We start from the raw sequence: 20,310 nt of genomic DNA, 5'->3' as shown, positions 1-20,310 counted from the left end.
GTAAGTAGTAGGTCTCATTAAACGGATGCCCAGAGAATTTCTGAACTGTTGAAAAAATGTGTCCAACAAAAAATGAAAGTGTTATCAGATGAAGGTACTGTAGAGCATATAAACCTTTCAAATCTTACCATGCTTAAAATTTAGTTCACTGGATAAAGGTTTCTGATGTCAAGCCTGATGACCGGAATGTGATTCCTAGAACCAACTTGGTAGAAGGAAAGTGCTGACTCTCAAAAGTTATCGTGTGACCGCCACATGTGTGCTGTGTGACCACCACCATGACCACCACCAGCCATTGTCTTAGTTACTTTTCTATTGCTATGTGGAAACACCAGGACTAAAGCATCTTATAAAAGGGAGAGTTTATTTAGGCCTACAGTTTCAGAGGGATGAGATCCGATTGTGGCAGGGAATCCTGGAAACAGGAAGCTGGTATAACATCAATGGAGAGCTCACATCTATTACCCCATGCAGAAAGCACAGAGTGTGCACCAGGAATGGCAAGTTCCCAAATTTTCAAAACTCTCCTCAAGTGACATGCTTTCTCCCACAAAGCCACAGCTCCTAAGATTTTTCCACATAGTGCCATCAGTTGGGGACCAAATATTCAAATATCTGAATTGATGGGGAACATTTTTAGTCAAGTCGCTATACACACACTCACTCTAAATAATTAATAAGAAAAATATTAAAAATTATATTATGATACTTTCAAATATATGTGATTGCATAACACTTTTTGTTAAGTCTACATTTTTAATTATAGATGATTGTCAAATCATCTATAGGGGTATAGTTTTAAAATGATAAATGGAATTTAGAGATTCCTTCCAGACCCTGTCCTTTTGGTGTTGAATTGGGTCTGTATAAAGTGTGTTTTGACAAGCTTTGCTTTATCATCTATCTTGCTTTGAAAGTATTTTTTGAAATCTGCTCTAATGGTAAGACAGAGCACAAACACAACACTTTGGCAACACACTGTGTATGGAAGTTCTGGTTAACAATTACAGGCAGCAGAAACATGAGTTAGCAAAGGTAGAATAATGTGATTGCAATCAGGAATACAATTGGTACTTATCAGTTAAAAACTAATTTCATTCCCAGAATGCAAACTAACTTTTAAGAAGTACATAAATATTAATCTGAAATGTATTCATGTCTGTCACATTTTGCCCACTTTTCTTCTGTGGGAAACTATCTAGTCAATCTGGTAGTTTATATTGAATTTTAAAATGATCTTATTGTTCATATAGAAGATAAACTCAAAAAATATAAACAAGCAAATTAACCTACAAGTTATATAAACTAAGAAATATTCTAGGAACAAAAAAATAAACTCATACGTTAGCTCTTATATTTAAAAATTAAGAAAGTAAATGTCGTCAAAGTTACACTTTCTCAACATCTGTGTATAAAGGTCACTTGGGAGTCACTGCTTTCTAACAATTTGGTTACTTAGAAATGCAACTCTAGGCTGGGCATGGTGGCGCACGCCTTTCATCTCTTCACTTGGAAGGCAGAGGCAGGTGGATTTCTGAGTTCAAAGCCAGCCTGGTCTACAGAGTGAGTTCCAGGCCAGCCTGGGCTACAGAGAGAAACCCTATCTCAAAAAAAAAAAAAAAAAAAAAAAAAGAAAAGAAAAGAAAAGAAAAGAAAAGAAAAGAAAAGAAAAGAAAAGAAAAAAAGAAATGCAACTGTAGGCTCTTGAATTTCAAATTCCTTTGGACCTTTTAAGAAAACATTTATATTTCAACCTCTAATTTTCAGTATCAGACCTGGAAAACCCTGAAAACCATAAAGCCTTCGCTGTTTCCAAGAGGCTTTTCTCTGCCCTGGAGCCTGCCATGAGCCGTGGAGAGGGGCTTTGAGTGGATCTTATTCCCGGCTGTGGCTTTGTTACTATCACAGATCTTGGAGGTGGAGAATATCAGGTATAGTTTTCATTCTTGCACTTGGCTGGCCTGCGTGTATTTATATTTGGTCCTGGCAGGAAATTCCTGCACGAAACTCCTAAACTATGAAGACTTTTTCCTTGAGAGGTTTTTAAAAGCAGAAATAGACAAAAGCATATCAATGTCAAATTCATGAGTATAAATTTCAGCACCCAGGGGTTCTCTCTCTCTCTCTCTCTCTGTCTCTCTCTCTCTCTCTTTGTGTGTGTGTGTGTGTGTGTGTGTGAGTGTGTGTGTGTGCACTGAACCTACAGCCATCCATCCAAGAGTTCATGAATAGTTTAACAAAGAAAGGGCAGAGCTATTGAGTAATCCAGGCTCATTAATTGTGTACTTGCCAGGAGGATCTGACTTTAAATCATTAATGCAGGCAACATTTCTCTCTAGAGCCATCAATGTGATTGTACTGCTAGAAAAAATGTAATAACGATGGATTTTCTTTTCTTTTTTCTTTTCTCTCTCGTTGGAACTTCAGAGTCACAGGTAATGTATATGTTCTCTTACACATAAGGGACTACAGTCGCAGGCGGTAGATGTTTTGAAGATATTAGTGTTCCCATGTTGACAAAGAGCTGGCCTAGGTAGAAATATTGATTTAGAGTCTGATAACTCAGGATTTTTTGTAAGCTCTCATCTTATTTTAGGTTAGTGAACAGTTATCTTATATAACCAATTCATATTTTATAGTGATATGCTAATTTGTTTTTGCTATTTTGTACAGAGCAGTTTATGTAGAAAAGTGCTCACTTTGGAAATGGTGCTAGATTTCTTATTTTAAGTCGCTTTTCAGAAATAATGTGGTGTGTAACTTTGGCATTCCAGGTTGATGTTTCTGGTTCTTTTGATGACACTGGGTATGATATCACGCTGTCTTCAATTTCTGCCACAACCTACAGCTCACCCGTGAGTAGAACACTGGCAACAAATGTGTCAAGTGAGTCCCTGCTTTAACTGACTTTTCATTAAAATGTATTTGGTAACGCTGGTGGATAGAAATATTTACATTGGTGAGGTTTGCTTTGCATGTGTGAAATCAGTACAGAGTAATTAACAGGAAATGGAAAGTTAAGAAAATGTTTACAATTTGTCTTCTGCTGGCAATCTTATTTGTTTACTTTCAAAGAAAAAAAGGTAATTATTTTTTGTTTGTGAAGTGGATTAGAGAGTCTGTTAATGGTGTGACATTTGGATTATTGGAGTCAAGAAAACAAACTCACTATACTCCTTAAGGAAAAAATAAATCTATTCCGTTTGTAAGGCTGTTTCTTGTTTTCTTACTTCTTGCAGGTAAGCCCTGCATCAACAAAGCCTTTCAAAAATAAAAATAAAAAAATGACTTGGCATCAAAAGTATGTTTGGCATGTAGTGTTTTACAGCATTCCATTTTTTACAATCTTAGAAAAGAATGTTTGTGCTGTTCCTGAAAAGAATTTATTACTTAGTTGTTGTTTTTGTTTTTTCAAACATGTAGGGAGAATAAATTCATTCTGATTTCTGGGAACTTCAATAGTTCACATATATAAATACTTTTTAAAAAATTTTACTTTTTTGGTAGAAATAAAATAATTATTTGATCATTTAATAACATGAGTTTTTAAAAATAGAACCGGGGCCTCCAGTCTTCCTAGCCGGAGAGAGAGTTGGCTCTGCTGGGATTCTCCTTTCATGGAATACTCCTCCTAACCCAAATGGAAGAATCATATCTTATGTTGTTAAATACAAGGAAGTGTGTCCATGGATGCAGACAGCATATACCCGAGTGAGAGCGAAGCCCGACAGTCTGGAGGTTCTTCTCACTAACCTTAACCCTGGAACAACATATGAGATTAAGGTAAATATTTTGTGAGTGGATACTGAGTATTGAAATAGTAAATCCATGAGGAAAGTGGGAGTTTCGCCCACCTTGTAAGTCTGCTAGTTGAAGGAACTGAGCTACTGAGGAGTGACAAGCTATCATGTGTTCAACATTCACCAGCAAAGCCTGGTGAAGTACTGTAATCTTTTTCTTCTCTATAAATAGATAAATATTTACATTTTATTTATTAAAAAAACCCTTTAGTTTAATATCTTCCATGGAAAGCAAATTGAGCTTAAAGTAACTATTTTAGGTTTCAAAATGAAAACATTACATGCCATTTCTTTATTATTTTAAATGATTTGCTGTGCATGGTAGAAGAACCCAGAGCCTCCTGCACGTTAGGCAAATGCTCAAACACGAATCAACATCCCAGACTAAAATACTGGTCTTTTTATTCAGACTTAAACTAAGCCTTGGTATTTTATTTTTCGAACTCTGTTGCAGTTGGATGTACATCACTTAACTTTTGAATAATGGATTACAAACTTTGAAGCAACAGTTTTACTAAAAATAAATGCGATTCTGTTTCAGTCAATAAAGATTCACTGAACCCTCACTCTTTTGTGTTTCTAAAAGTGTATGATACGTTACCACATTATTTATGTGATTTAATGTTTTATTTGAATACCAAATAAAAGTGAACTCACACAAAGCAATACTGTGTTGGATCAAATAGAAAAGTTTGCAAATAGGGAACAGCTATGACATTTACAGATGAAAAGGTAGAGAACAGAGCTGTCTCCTGGCTCTTTGCTGTTTACCAACTTAAAAAAAAACCCACATCTTTTCTCTTTAGGAAATGTTTGTTTGTTTGTTTGTTTATTATGCTGGGGACATGCATGTCATGGTACAAGTGTCCATGTGTTGAGGTCAAAGGACAATTTATGGCAGTTGAAGTTTCCTTCCACCTCAAGGGTTCTAGAACTCTGACTTGAGTTGTCAGGCTTGGGGCAAACACTTACCTTCTGAACCATCTCGCCAGCCCTAACACATGCATCTTTTCTTTGAGTCTTGAAAATGAGTGATCATAGAGAAAAAAAAAAACCTTGTAAAAGCTGATTTGTGGCCTTACGAACTGTGGCTGCCTTTCCTAAATGATCAGACACCATAGGAGAGATTTTGCAAGAAGGGTTTTGACATCTAAAAACTCCAAAACTTATTTTCTACAATCATATGCATATTTAACTTAACTGGTATCATAAAATATATACCTAGGCATAAAAAATAAGTACTAAGGTTAATGTGATGTAAGAAATGATGGTTGAGAGACTGTCAGTTTGCCCAGACTAGTTCTTCTTAGATCTCTTTTTATTTTATGAGTTTGCATTTTATTTCTCTGAATTCTCTTATTTCAGGCTTATTAAGAAACCTCTAGCCTATGTTTCATCTCACACTTCATAAATCATGTTGTGACATTTGCTCTCCTCAAATAAATGCTCACCATTGATGAATTCCAAGGGGGAATTTGGCATGGTACATTTGATATCTTCAGTATAACTAACACCTATGGGGAGAGGCTGTTAAGTGGTCTATGTATATTATTTCAGTTAGCTTTGGAAAACACCCTGTGACACAGGTAAATTATTATTCTCAGTCAAATATGGGAAAAACATGTGTCTTAGAAGAATTAAGCAAGTTGCCTAAAGTTTTCCATCTGTGGAAGAACTACAAGATTGTAGAGTTCCACTCATGCATTTTGTAAAAACTTAGGAGGTTCAAAGCCATTCACAGTGTCTTCCCTGCCTGTTGAACTGTATCACTAAATCATGCAAATAAAAATTTGTTTGTGTGCCCCTTAAATTTTGACTTTCCTCCTCTATGTTGTTAATCAAGCATATTCATTTTTCACTTACACTTTTTCTGCGTACTCATTTGCCCAGTTATATAGAGTGTGACCATAAAGTCTGATGTCATCTGTATGGCCTGTCTTATGAATAGTACATACACTTGGTATAGACTGTTTTGGAGCATGTACTTCAACTGAACTCATGTTGTATTATTATTTCTTACATGAACGTGGCTGTGCCTACTGACTTCTCTCTCATCCAGTTCCTTTCTTCATCATCTAAAGAATATTGGCCATACTACATTCTAGTTTGATTACATGAAAGGACCTCCCTCCCCATGTTGCTGTCCAGTTGGGGAATATTGTAAGAATTACAGGAAAATCATTTTAGAACTTTCCTTATGGTAAAGTGAACATTGTATTTTTGAAGATTCTGTGTATTTAGAAAGCAAAAAAATTGAACATAAAACCCCTGGTCTGTTTCAGGTTGCTGCTGAAAACAGCGTTGGCATTGGAGTGTTTAGTGACCCATTTCTTTTTCAAACTGCAGAAAGTGGTAATTTTCCTAAATAATTAATTCTAAATTAATTTAATTATGAGTGCTTATCATTTGAAAAATTGGAATGTAATGAAAATATGATATAAAATGTATAAAATTATTGAGAATGGCCTTTGAATTGCTTTTAGTTATTTGAGACAGTAAAAGTACTCTGAAAAAATTTTTCTGTCTAAGCATCATCTTAGGGGCAGAACATTAGAAAGCACACACACACACACACACACACACACGTACATGCACATATACTCATATGCACAGGCACACACACACAGACACGCATGCATATGTACACATGCACATACACACACATGTGCGCACACACACAAATAGGATGAAAAAGCATCTATTATTATTTCAGGCAAACTACTCTATTTTTAATTTAACTTATTTATTTTAAGGAAAGCTCTTTCTCTGCAGCCTAGGCTAGCCTTAAAGTCACTATGCCATCCAGGTTGACCTTAGACTTAAGACCTTCCTCATAGGTGTCCTGACTGCTGGGCTAACAAGTGGGTGCCATCATGGTCAACTTATAAGACTCCTCTGTGGATATTTGGGTACACTGATGACTCATTCATATTTCTTTCCATGCATATATGTTCCTGTGATCATCTAGAGATGTAGATCAGCCTTTTCCATGTAAGCTTACACTCTTTCACCATAAGCATTTTGTGATGAAAATGCCAACTTCGGTGATCAGCCTATCAGTTTGTAAGACTCAGCCATCATCAAACCAGTTGATGCATTTCCCTTCCTCCTGTTCCTGAGTGGAACTTTGATGTCATCTTCAGCTCCTTTAGTTCTTTCCTACAAGTCATGTCTAAGTTTACCAACATCTCCTGCCAGTATTGTTGTGAAATGTATCCAGGGTCCTAACCCACTCTGCAAGTCTTGCTGCTCGATGCATTTTCTTTTCCTCTTTAGATGACCGAAATACCTTGTAACCCAATTAGGATCAAATGAATATAAAGAGAAATAGTTAATTAGACAATAGTTTCTCCAATTAATAAATATTTACCATGGACCTTATATTCTAATTGGATAAGATAAAGAAATTTGTGAATTAATATGCCAGGTATATTATAAGACTATATAATAATGTCTATGATTTTTTCCCATTATGAATGTTATGTTATATGTGTCCAAGTAAAATTCTCCCAATTTCTCAGTGTAATTGTCATGGGGTCCTGGTATATCAAGAGGATACAATAGTCAGTATAGCAAAAAAAGAAAAAAAAAACTGTAGTACATCCAGCAATTAAACTACTGGTTTAAGATATGTTAAATTCTACACATTGAATGTGTAATTATCAAATGAGAAGAAATTTGTTTTCTGCTGGGAAAAAAAAGTAGTCTTAAGAGAAATACATGCATATTAATCAGCGAAACTGAGCTGAATGAATAATATTCTGTCTACCAACATTAAAAGCCCAGTGCTTAACTCCCTAGGGAACTTTCTTTTTTTTTCATGTAAATATGTAATTTATTTCAGATTTAAACATTAAAGTGACAACTTATATCTCAATGTCTAAAGGAATGAAGCAAACATAAAACAAAACAAAACAAAACAAAACAAAACAAAACAAAACAAACACTCAAAACACTACCACCACCAAAGCCAACCAAGGAACCAACCACTAAAACAAAAACAAAAACAAAAACTGTGTGTATACGGGTGAAGCAAATCTTTATATGTAAGACTTTTGGTACTTTATAGTAAACGTATAGTTGGATCAAAGTGTATGAATTCTCTGTATAGATAATCTACAAATAATGACATGCTGATATATACAATTAAGAAGATTTAAATAAAGGAAGTCATAAAGATTTAACATTTTGTTATTTGATTAACGCTATGGCTTTCTGTTTTGGAAACCAGGCTCCAGAATGTAACAAAAAGGGGGTTACCCTATAAATTACCTTATAAATTCTTTCAATTTAAGCATTTCTTTACAACTCTATCTATCTTTCTATTTATCTATCTATCTATCTATCTATCTATCTATCTATCTGTCTATCTACCTATTGGTTTTTGGAGACAAGAATTCTCTGTGTAGCACTAGTTTTCATGGAATTCACTCTATAATCAAGTTGACCTGGAATCAGAGATTTGTCTGCCTCTGCCTCCTGAGTGCTGGGATTAAAGGAGAGACCCCTGCCTCTGCTCTTTACAGTCCCTTTAAGGTCCAGCTGGAAATGTGTCTGTGTGTAATCTGTCATTGGTATGTGAATATTAAGGAATACTCATATCATAAAAATGAGAAAAATTTAAAAATAATATTCATGAAAAGAAATAATTTTACAGTTGCACAGTATAACATATCTAACAATCTTAGCCCCTTTGTTTTCTTATATTTAATATACCCTAAATAAATTACATATTAAATGTTGTACAAATTCTTCAACTCCATTTCATCAATTCTCCTTAATAACATTTTTCACTTATTATTTTATCTATTACTAACCATTCTCAGTAACTGTGGTAACTTACTTTTGCCATTAAAATGCACTTGGCTTATAATTTCTCCATTCTCATTGTCTAACTTGTATTGAATCTTTCTTCTCAGTACCTAAATTCTTGAATATTTCTTTCAGAAAACAGATTTTGGTATGTTTAGACACAATGAAAATTCTAACCTTTTAACATCTTAATTCTAGTCACCATTATTATTGCATGTAGTCTTACCACAAGCATTTTTGTTTTATTCTATTCTGAAAGATATTTATTATTTATTTGCATACCTATTTTATGTGCACAACTTCTTTTCATTTTGATGTAATATGGTTGTCATGGAAACTAAATATAGAGATTATCTTATAGATAATAATTGATAGTATGAAATTTGGGGAAAAGGTATATAAAACTCAAAATACAAAAATCATGAACTATTAATTGGTTATCTATCTACTTGATGTTAGCCTCTAGATATTTATGAAATTTTTTTATATGAATTTTGCATATTTTGGCTACTATTTTGAATTTATTAGTTTTCCAACTTCTACAGTGCCTACATAATTCCAAAGTATTTAAGGAGGTAAAATTTCAGCTCATAGCTAGGCGTGGTGGCGCACGCCTTTAATCCCAGCACTTGGGAGGCAGAGGCAGGGGGATTTCTGAGTTTGAGGCCAGCCTGGTCTACAAAGTGAGTTTCATAAAATTGATTCATCTAATAGTTTCATGTTTTTTTTTTTAATGCTCATTAAATGAATAGATGTGATGGGCCAATAGTCCTGAAATATGTACACATGGTTCAACACATTTTGTAAAACATTTTAAGGTGAAACAAATAAACACATGCACACAAACACATATATATACATAGTTGGCTAGAAACTTGATTTTATTCAAGTTCATTTCACAACAGGTGGAAATTTAAAATCCCTGAAGAACATAAGCAGCATTTAAAATTTTAATAACAGTTTCCCCTTTCCTCCAACTCTTTCCTACATCCAGCTCCAGGGAAAGTGGTTAACCTCACAGTGGAGGCCCTCAACTATTCTGCAGTAAACTTGATTTGGTATTTACCTCGGCAACCAAATGGTAAAATCACCAGCTTCAAGATCAGTGTCAAACATGCCAGAAGTGGTATAGTAGTGAAGGATGTCTCCATCAGAGTAGAGGACATTTTGTCTGGGAAATTACCTGAATGTAATGTGAGTGTGTGTCACATGTGTGACATATGTCATATGTCAAAATTTTTATTATGTTTACATCTTCAAGTTTTCATATCTTGAAAAGTTATACTCTTGGGCTATAGCGTCATGCTATGTGCAGATGACTGTATTTCAGGGGTGCTAATTACAGAGGGGAAGAGAATATCTCTAGGGCATATTGCAAAAGACTTCATTAATGGGGCAGCACAGGTTTAGCAGTGGAGGAAGGAGAAGTGGGAATAGACTGGTAGGTTGGGTGTTCCAGTTGGGAGGACATTTTCTAAGTCGCCAAGGTGTGAATGTGTCATCCCTACTGGCATGGAGGCTATAAGCCCATGTGCCATAGAGGAAAGTATCTGTGGGGGAATATATAGTCAACATTAGATTAAACTGGAGGACTGCTTAATGGCATATCTTTGTGAAAATATTGCCATTTTTGTCATTGAAGAGAAACCTTCAGAGATATATGGTATCTTCACACCCTACTTTCCCAAGTTACCCTTGGGATATTTTTTAATCATGTTATTACTGATGGAGAAACAGCCAAACGACGTTATTTTATTTTAAATAGTTTAGTGGAGTCTAAAAATCTTCTGCTTCCAGTTAAGATCCATTTGAATACACATACATGCACATGCATATACACCCTAATATCTGGGAAGGTAACTTTTTTGTTTTGTTTTGTTTTACTTAAGTACTTAGGATCTAAAAGTGATAGAAAGAGTTAAGAACACAGATTGAAATTATCTTAGGGTTTTTGCTCTATTGGGTTAACATAAATTTAAAAAAATTCCTATTGATGATTTAGCTGCTGTTTTATCTCCACTCTATCTTACTTTAAACTCTATGTAGGCTTTCAAGATTGAAGTATAATGAATATAATGGGTTTATTCTGTCCTAATATAATAGACATTAGCCTCTGCTCTGATGTTATAGACATTAAAAAATCTACCAATTTCTTATGAAAATTAGTTAAAAATTACCACACATTAAGAAATAATATTTGTATTATAAAAAATAAATGGGTAGTGTTCTTATGTTTACCTCCAGGTAGTGTTTGAGTTCTCCCATTGTGTTTTCTTTCCCTCACTAGGAGAACAGTGAATCTTTTCTGTGGAGTACCACCAGCCCCTCTCCAACCATCAGTAGAGCCACACCTCCACTTCGTACTACACATTTATCCAACACATTGGCACGGAATAAGATCAGCTCTGTGTGGAAAGAGCCCATCAGTTTTGTGGTGACTCACTTGAGACCATACACAACGTATCTCTTTGAAGTTTCAGCTGTTACGACGGAAGCAGGATATATTGACAGTACCATTGTTAGGACACCAGAATCAGGTATGGCTTGATTTATTTTATTTTATTTTTTTATTTTTTAGAAAAAGGGAAAATGACATGAAGTGTGATACAGAGGAATATCAACTCAGTGTTATTCTTAATAAAGCTTATTTCAAATTTGTTCAGTCAAACTTAGCCAGGGTTCCAACGCCCTACTTAAAATGCAACCAGGAAGTTACCTATTCAGCACTAATTAGCATTATAAAGTCAGAGCCTACAGATCAGCGCTATTCTGTTAGTGGTTTACTAGGATAATAAGGACAGTCTTAGCCAGATACAGTTTACCATTAGAAAAGTTAGGGAATCCCACGAAAACAGGTTTTTTCTTTAGCCCTAAGAACTCAGGCAGAACTATTGAGCATAGATAATTTTTCTGCCTCAGGCCAGCCTTTTCTTTTTTTTCTTTTTTTGTTAACAAATGGGAGGAGATGTGGTTTCCCTTCCCCCAGCATGGAACCTGCTTGCTCAAGGGTGGAGCTTCCTACTCATTAGTCCTGCCACGCCCACTGCTGGACCCTACCACTTTGCTGCTTGGAAGCACACACATGTTCATCCTGCTACTGGATCCTGAGATTGTTTGGCGGGAAATCGGGTTCCCTCCCCCTTCCTTTATAACTGAGTGTCTGAAAAAAGTAAAATTGAGCTTTGATCAGAATGTTGTCTTAGCTACATTTCTTTCTCTCGTCGCCTAGCCCCTCTTCTCTTCCAGGTTTCCAAAATGCCTTTCCAGTCTAGAACCCAGGCTGTGATCTGCTGGCCGGACACAACAATGAAGTTATTTATAGAATAATCTTTCATTCTGTCCATAGAGTATTTTGTTGTGGTTAACTTTCCTTTCCTTTAAGTAACTCTTTCTCCCATAATAGATAATGGGCATCCACTGGGAATGTCTTCAGTGCTAAACTAAACATCTAGAAGAAAAAGACATTTGAGAGAGGGAATTCTTCAGATAGTATGAATGACATTATTAGTTCATGATCTTTATAATTCTTCTAATTGTCTATGCTCTTCCAACAAAACTTAGTTATCTATAGTCTTCCTCACTGGCATTGTTATTACCAGAGCTACAAGATACTACCTGAAAGAACAGAGCTAATATTGATTAATATTTCAATATCAATAGCGACTCATATCTTTATGAACAGCATTTTTCTTCCTTGAACTATCAGGTGCATCCTAAGTTCATAATATCACTACTAATCTGTCACATTATGTTAGCATTCCCATAAATACATATATAAACTATATTTAGAAATATAGGCAGTTAAATGACCTTCTATGCGTTAGTATTTTAGTACTGAAGGACTGCAGTTATACATCATTATTACCATTAACTTTTAAGAGGTCATATTTCTAGAGATTTATTTGTTTATTTTATGTGTATAAAGAGCTCTACCTCCATGTACACCTGCATGCCAGAAAAGGGCATAGGATTACATTATAGACGGTTGTGAGTCACCATGTGGTTGCTGGGAATTTAACTCTGGATCTCTGGAAGACCAGACAGTGCTCTTAACCACTGAGTCGTTTCTCCACCCCCAAGAGATCACATTTCTAACAATAATTTATTTATACATGTGTTTATGTGGCTACCAACATATAATGTGGCAGATTAGTATTGATAGTATGAACTTTGTATGCATCTGATATTTCAGTATACATAATAATACCATATACTATATATGTTATGAAAGTTATATGTAAGGTAGTTTTACTAAAGAGCATTATCTTTTTGCCCAAAGGCATATATGCCAGGTTCTATTATTTTCTTTCACATGTTAGTATGAAACTATTATTTTCTTGATTTAAATAACTATATTTTAATCTTTGTAATCATATTTTCTTTTCATCCCCTATTCAATACAAAATCATTTCATGGAAATTATATAAAATGAAACTTATTGGATAAGAAATTTGAGTAAATATTCAGTGCTGTTTATTTCATAAAACAAACTAATATGTACAAACATATTTTACATGTTTTAATTTAAATGTTATTAGTTTTTATCTTCTCAGTATTATATTAAAATCTTCTATCTGTATATTATATACTTCTTCTTATAACAAAGATAAATACTAATGTAAAAACATAAAAGTTTGGCCTTTCCACCTGTATGTCAATCCGAGAAAAAGTGTTTCTCAAGTCCAATATCCACATTCATTGAAAAAAAAATATACTCAGTATGTGTATTATATATTATATATTGCTATATATAAGTAATATGCATATAGCTGCATTAGGACAATATGACATTGGCAAGAATTACATTATAATAATTTGTAGAATAAAGACAACTGTATCATCAGATATAGTACTAGTACATTAGAAAACTGTCAAAAGAGATTAATCTGATCTTTTCATATGTTTTATTCAAATTTAGTTCTAGACCATTCTGTTTTTTTTTTTCATGATAAACATCCTTTGTATTTTGTGTGTTTTTTTATGCTTCAGATTATATTACTTGTTTTTAGCAGGTTATATCTTTTATCTTAACATATATTATATATTCATTTCCTCTATAATAATTTCAGTGCCTGAAGGACCACCCCAAAACTGTATAACAGGCAATGTCACAGGAAAGGCATTTTCAATTTCATGGGACCCACCAACAATTGTCACAGGAAAGTTTAGTTACAGAGTTGAATTATATGGGCCAACAGGTAAGACTCAGTTAATTTTGCTTTTACTTTTTAGAAGAAATCTATTAGATAAATGGATAATTTCTAACTCTGATTAAAATATAGTTTAATCTGATTTAGATCAAATCATCAACTTCTAATCAGCAGTGCTCTCTGGACACACTGCCTATACTCTGTGCAAAGTTATTGTGAGCCTGAATCTGCTGTGCAAAGGTTATTTGAAATGCTGTTGGTGGCCTTAAATGGTAACAAGTTCTCCAATTTATAAACAAGCAGACTTGAGCACCCTCTTGTCAGAGGTAACTAGAGGAGTTATGATATCCTACAGGAAGTAAATTATCAGTTTTTGTTGTTTTATGTTTTGGTTTGCTTTTTAAATTATTTTTAGTTTTTATTAGGTATTTTCTTCATTTACATTTCCAATGCTATCCCAAAAGTCCCCCATACCCTCCCCCCCACTCCCCTACCCAACCACTCCCACTTCTTGGCCCTGGCATTCCCCTGTACTGAGGCATATAAAGTTTGCAAGACCAATGGGCCTCTCTTTCCAATGATGGCCTACTAGGCCATCTTCTGATACATATGCAGCTAGAGACATGAGCTCCGGGGGTACTGGTTAGTTCACATTGTTGTTCCACCTATAGTGTTGCAGATCCCTTTAGCTTCTTGGGTACTCTCTCTAGCTCCTCCATTGGGGGCCCTGTGATCCATCCAATAGCTGACTGTGAGCATCTACTTCTGTGTTTGCTAGGCCCTGGCATAGCCTCACAAGAGACAACTATATCAGGGTCCTTTCAGCAAAATCTTGCTAGTGTATGCTATGTTGTCAGCGTTTGGAGGCTGATTATGGGATGGATCCCCGGGTATGCCAGTCTCTAGATGGTCCATCCTTTTGTCTCAGCTCCAAACTTTGTCTCAGTAACTCCTTCCATGGGTGTTTTGTTCTCAGTTCTAAGAAGGGGCAAAGTGTCCACACTTTGGTCTTCGTTCTTCTTGAGTTTCATGTGTTTTGCAAATTTTATCTTGTACCTTGGGTATTCTAAGTTTGCTTTTACTGAATATGAGATCCCATAGTTAATGTCAAAGTTTAATTCAAGCAATAATCAACTAACATAAATTCTCCTATTGTTGTTTATTTGAAAGCACCAACAAAACAAAACACCCTTAAAAGTTGTAAATCCTTTCTATGTGAAATGTCTATGGTAGGTATCATTGCTTCTAAAAATCTGAAGAATGGCAGGTTCTAAAAGTGAAAGATTGTTCACCTCCTATGCCCCAGTGCAAACACACCACAGTCTCTCTCTCTCTCTCTCTCTCTCTCTCTCTCTCTCTCTCTCTCACACACACACACACACACACACACACACACACACACACACACCATGACCACACACTCACATACATCTTTTCAATTAGATGTTATTTTTCAGCTCTTGGGTAACATAACTTCTTTCAACCAGAAGATTGAAATTTTTTTTTGGGGGGGGGGATGCAAAGAAGAGGGAATTAGGCCTAGGAAGTAGGTTTCTAAAAAAATGAGAAACAGAAGGAAAACGGAAATAAGTTTTGTTGAAAAGTTGCTTCTGGTGGTAGAGGTCAGGTCTTTTTCCTAAATACAGGGACTGGATTAACCAAAAAATATAACTTGTCTATTGTAAGACAGCGTCCTGCTAGAGGGAATGTTCAGGCAGACAATTTCTTACTGATCCAAGTATTTCAATGTAGCAGGAAACAAGACCATTACCTAAGGCTGAGGAGGGGACAGAAGATTTTGAAAGTCTGAAGAGAAAGGGTTAAGTCAGTCATTGAGAAGGCAAGTCTACTTACCTATAGAAGCTGAGAAAATGGAAGGCACCAGTTTTAGGTCTCAGTTTGAATGTGGTCAGGGTCAACATCATGGATGTTGGAAGCCATGGGTTTTCTTTCCTCCATCAGCAAGAGCCCTGTTAGAATATTGAAGGTTTATGTGAGGCAATTGCTCCTGGCAATGGCATTGAGTGGATAAAGAGTGGGCGTCAGTGGTGAAAAACACAGCCAGCAGTAAGACCCTTTGATAGGTGGGTCTAGTGAAAGTAATGTCGCCTCAGGTCTGAGAATAACTGGAGTTCAGAAAGAAACACGTGGCAGGAGATGTGTGAAAGTCAGATAAGACAGATTTTTTGGTAGTTATTGGTAATGATTATATTTATGATCAGAAAATTACTTAGTAAGTTTTTATAACTTAATCTTTATCTGTGAGGCTAATAAAATCACCGCACACTCAAATGGTAGTGTTTAGAGCTACACCATACACAGAATAAAAGGGAGTAGCCCAAGGCTGGTGGGTATGAGCTCAAAGACTGAGGACTTTATATAAAGGGTCAGGAAAACAGTGCTCTCTGATCCCCCTGTGTGCACCTCCAAGCTCCGAGATCTTGAATTATATATGCACCTTCATCCTCATCATCATTATATACTAGAGATCTAACCCAGGGCATTGTGTGTTAGGCAAACAGTATCCCAAATAAACTATATATCTCGCCTCTGTTTCCCATTTAAGTATATTAAAAATAAAATAGCAACTCACCAGCACTCTTTAACATAAGAAAAGTCATTTTAATCACCGGAAGATCTCCATGTTGTTTCTACTGATTTAAATCTGTATCAAACTAAAGCATATATTTCAAATATATTCATGTGTAATAACAAACTTTTTTGTTTAACAATTTGGTTATTGTCCTTGCTTCTACACATGGTATGAAATGGTTATATATCTCATAAAATATCTATAAAACCTATGGGTCTGTTCTGCTTTGTGCAGGAAGGATTTTGGATAATAGTACAAAAGACCTCCGGTTTGTGTTTACGCATCTTACGCCATTCACAATGTATGATGTCTATGTTGCTGCAGAAACCAGTGCTGGGGTTGGACCCAAGTCAAATCTTTCAGTATTCACTCCCCCAGATGGTAAGAACTTTCTCCTTTATAAGGTTGATGTGATAATTTTGAAATGCTTGTGAATGTTATGGAGTTAGTGAAATGTAATTTTAATGAGGAATTTAGTTTCTGTGTACTTAAATCCCATTATTTTCCTTGTTAAGTTCCAACTACTTTATTCTGAACCTGTGTTCTTTAGAATATCAAACCTGCAGCATGCTTCATAAAGGAAAGGGCCCCAAAGCAGGGAGGACTTAAAACTGTGCTCACTGTGGCAGAGAGTCATGGTAGATTTTTAGCAAAACACCAAGAAGTCTTAAATTAATAACACACATTTGATACTGCTTAATGACAGTATTCAGCAGACAGGGCATAGCTCAACTGCAGGATTAAGCAGACAATGATTGTGTTTTCTCTCATAATTCACTTCCAGAGAAATCCCTATATTTCGACCACCCAGAACAATGTATTTTGATGAGGCATTTTCTGAGCTTATAATGAACAAAGTACAAAGTTCTCAGCACTTTCAGAACATTTAAAACTAATATATCTCAAGAAATTATAAGGAGTGTGTTTATTAAGCACCAATATTTTGGGTGAGATCTATTGCTAAAGTGTGATTTACATTTTCTCGTTCATTCTAAACTTGCTCAATGCCTTCCTTGCTGTTTAGATATAATTACTGACATAAAAGCCACCATGTTTCAGAATAAACTAACACTAGACAAAGTTTCCTGAGTTTGTGTGGTAGCTAACATACAATAACTGAGAATGTATATATGAACAAATATGTGCATACACCTACTGCCCAATTCAGTTGGGCATTCATTCCTTAGAGTATCACTTGTGAACTAGACCATTAGAGGGCAGCAACCATCAGGAAATTTTATCCATCTGTCCCTTTAAAGAAAAAAAATGAAACCTCAATACTCAGTGACTGTCAAAACCATTAAGTTTATCTATTTTAAGTGAAATATCTAAATATGTACACACACAGATTTGTATATGTAATATGTATACATATTAGGAAAAGGATTTCATTTTTGATGTTGAGATTTTAATGTCTTGCCCCATCCAAAGAGTTTTTGCTTTGTGTGATTTCATAAAGTTTTCTCCAACTTAAACCAAAAAGTGCTTTTGAGCATTTTCCACAAAGCTAAGTGTATTTTTGGATGGCTACAAAACACAGCAGAGCTTTTCTCAAAGAACTCCTCGACTCACTCTTGTTTTTAAACATTTATTTGCTATGTGTGTGTATGTTTGTGCTGTGTTTGTGTGTGCATGTGTGTGTGTGTTACATGCCTCTGTGCTAAAGAACAAGTGTGTAGATGAGCAGAGAACAACTTTCATTGTATGGGCTCTGGTTCTTTCTTTTTCTTTTTGCCTTTGATCTGGGATCGGTCTCAGCTGATCCTGCTTATGGGCACAGCCTATACACCCTGAGCCATCTCACCAACCCTATTTTCTAGTCTTATTATACAATCCAATGCATTTCGATCTTTCTGCCTGCTTTCCAGTCTGTCTTGGGGGCCTTTAAAACTATAATTTTAGAGTTGTCATTTTATAAAATCTATAATTTTAGATATTTGTCTGGGCAGGAATGTAGGTCAGAGTACATGCTTAGCATGTGTTAGGCACTAGGTTCAATCTTTAGCATGGAAATAAAGCAAAGCAAATTAAAAAAAATCTTGTTTCTTATTATTGATCTTGCTCTCCAGCATTTGACTAAGAAAGAGTTCAATGACATGTTGAAATCAACATTGCTATCTTGCTTGGATTGGTTGTCCCTTAAAATGTATTTCCCTTCATTTAGTCACTTTTTATTCACCAAATGAATAGATTCCTAAGCACCCTCTTGTAGATTTTTCAAATGAGCTGTGTTGTATACCAAATTTTCTTGAATAGATGACTCTTTTTGTTGAATATGAAAAGCAATTTGTCCTGCATTTTATTCTACTGTCTCTGTCAACTACTTATCCCAGAGACTGCATTCTGGAGGCTGTGAGAGGGTAGCCACTGACTACAGGGAGCCCCATCAAAGATTGGAAAGGCAAGAGTCTTACCTGCTCAAGTCCACCTTTCTTCACGGGGATCGGTGACCATTCTTTCAGCTGAAGGAAGGGCTTTCATGAAATGCTTTAGCAACTGCAGAATGTTTCACCTTCTGATATTAGCTATCCTGCTCCCAATAATTAAAATTGTTCCATAAAAGACTACTGAAACTAGCCAGGCATGATGATGCTTGCCTTTAATTCCAGCACTCAGGAGACAGAGGTAGGTAGATCTTTGTGAGTTCAAGGCCAGCCTGTTCTTCAGAGCAAGTTCCAGGACATCCAGGGTTGTTATACAGAGGAAAACCAAGGGAAAGAAAATCCTGAAACTACATGAGACCATAAAATAGCTCATTGCATTAGCTACAGTCAAGTAAAATTTAATATCTGAATTTTGTTCTTTATCATTTACTATTATGAAAACGTGTGTTGTATTTTAATTAACATTACTTATCCTCTGTCTCATGTCTTATTTGTTTCTAATGTTCTGTTTTAAAATAATTAGAATTAGCTTATTCCTCCTAAATTATCACCTTTAAAAGTAACTAGGGTTCTTAACAATGTTCAAGTATTCATAGATAAATGCTTGGTTGACCTCTTACAGAGAATGGTGTATCTATCACATCTCAGTGTGGTTGATTTCATTAACACAGACTCTGAAGATCCATAGTCGATTTGGTTATCAGAAAAAATATGCTAGTACTGTTCTATGGGGTCTATCACTTCGATTTTACTGAGTGTTTATCGACTTAGGCAAAGAAGAGAGATTATGGATGGGAAATGGCAATTTAGTATCAGCCAATGTTCCAAGCATTATATAATTTTTGGCAAAACGTGAAGAGTTCGTCACTTTTTCTTTTTTTCATGAATCTTAGTGGGCTTTAATTTTAAGCTTCCCTCCAAGTTTTTTTTTAAATAGAACTTTATTTTATCTAGAGTAGGTCTAATCATGGAGAAAATTTTCCTAATGTGCTTTCTGTGCTACAAGTGATCATCCCATTTCACTTTTCCTCATAGCTTTTCTTCTAAGACCTTCACATGATCCAGAATTTACCTATATTAATTTTGTGTCTGTTCTCTTTCTTGTTTGTCCATGAAACTTACAAATACATTGTCTTGATGACTCAGTCTCTGCTGCTAACTCCTTCAGAATTGATTCTGCACTGTGAATAATTGCCCTGCGTGCTTAGTTTTCTTTAATTTTGTATCGATCTTAAAAAAGGATCAACCTAATCCAGACGTCTCTGGTTTCTCTGTTAGAGTGTGTGGGATACAAGATAAGTATCTCTCTAAAGAGAAAAGACGGGGTTGTCTGTTCCACTTCCTTCATCCACTAAGGTTTTTGTAGTCTGAAAAAAAAGAAGCAGCCCCTTAATCTTTACTTGAATTACAATAGGATGCATTGGTGTCGTGATATACTTTTTAAGTTTTGTTGATGAATATACATAAAATTGCCTGCTCTTATTCATGAATGTGGCTCACATATTAAGAGACAGTAATAATCCTTTCGTATTTTTCTATGGCATTGATATATTTAATGTGTTCCTAGTATG

At 35.3% G+C, this 20,310-nt stretch overlaps 1 protein-coding gene across 2 annotated transcripts in view; it reads left to right on the top strand.

Moving 5' to 3' along the window:
- The first annotated feature begins 2,381 nt into the window (after window positions 1-2,381).
- Ptprq (protein tyrosine phosphatase receptor type Q) overlaps window positions 2,382-20,310 on the top strand; it is a 207,828-nt gene continuing 189,899 nt past the window's right edge. For both annotated transcript variants that reach the window (XM_021174928.2, XM_085843440.1), the window contains exons 1-8: window positions 2,382-2,435; window positions 2,775-2,886; window positions 3,557-3,783; window positions 6,083-6,152; window positions 9,607-9,806; window positions 10,900-11,149; window positions 13,682-13,810; window positions 16,590-16,736. In XM_021174928.2, the coding sequence (XP_021030587.1) occupies window positions 2,382-2,435; window positions 2,775-2,886; window positions 3,557-3,783; window positions 6,083-6,152; window positions 9,607-9,806; window positions 10,900-11,149; window positions 13,682-13,810; window positions 16,590-16,736 (1,189 nt within the window). The remainder of the gene's footprint in view (window positions 2,436-2,774; window positions 2,887-3,556; window positions 3,784-6,082; window positions 6,153-9,606; window positions 9,807-10,899; window positions 11,150-13,681; window positions 13,811-16,589; window positions 16,737-20,310) is intronic.

The sequence above is a fragment of the Mus caroli genome, unplaced genomic scaffold (genome assembly GCF_978045245.1).
Source record: "Mus caroli unplaced genomic scaffold, Mus_caroli_1 scaffold_9, whole genome shotgun sequence".
In the NCBI taxonomy this organism is placed as follows: Eukaryota; Metazoa; Chordata; class Mammalia; order Rodentia; family Muridae; genus Mus; species Mus caroli.
Note: the sequence above shows the minus strand (reverse complement) of the source record. Positions and strands in the feature narration are given on the sequence as shown.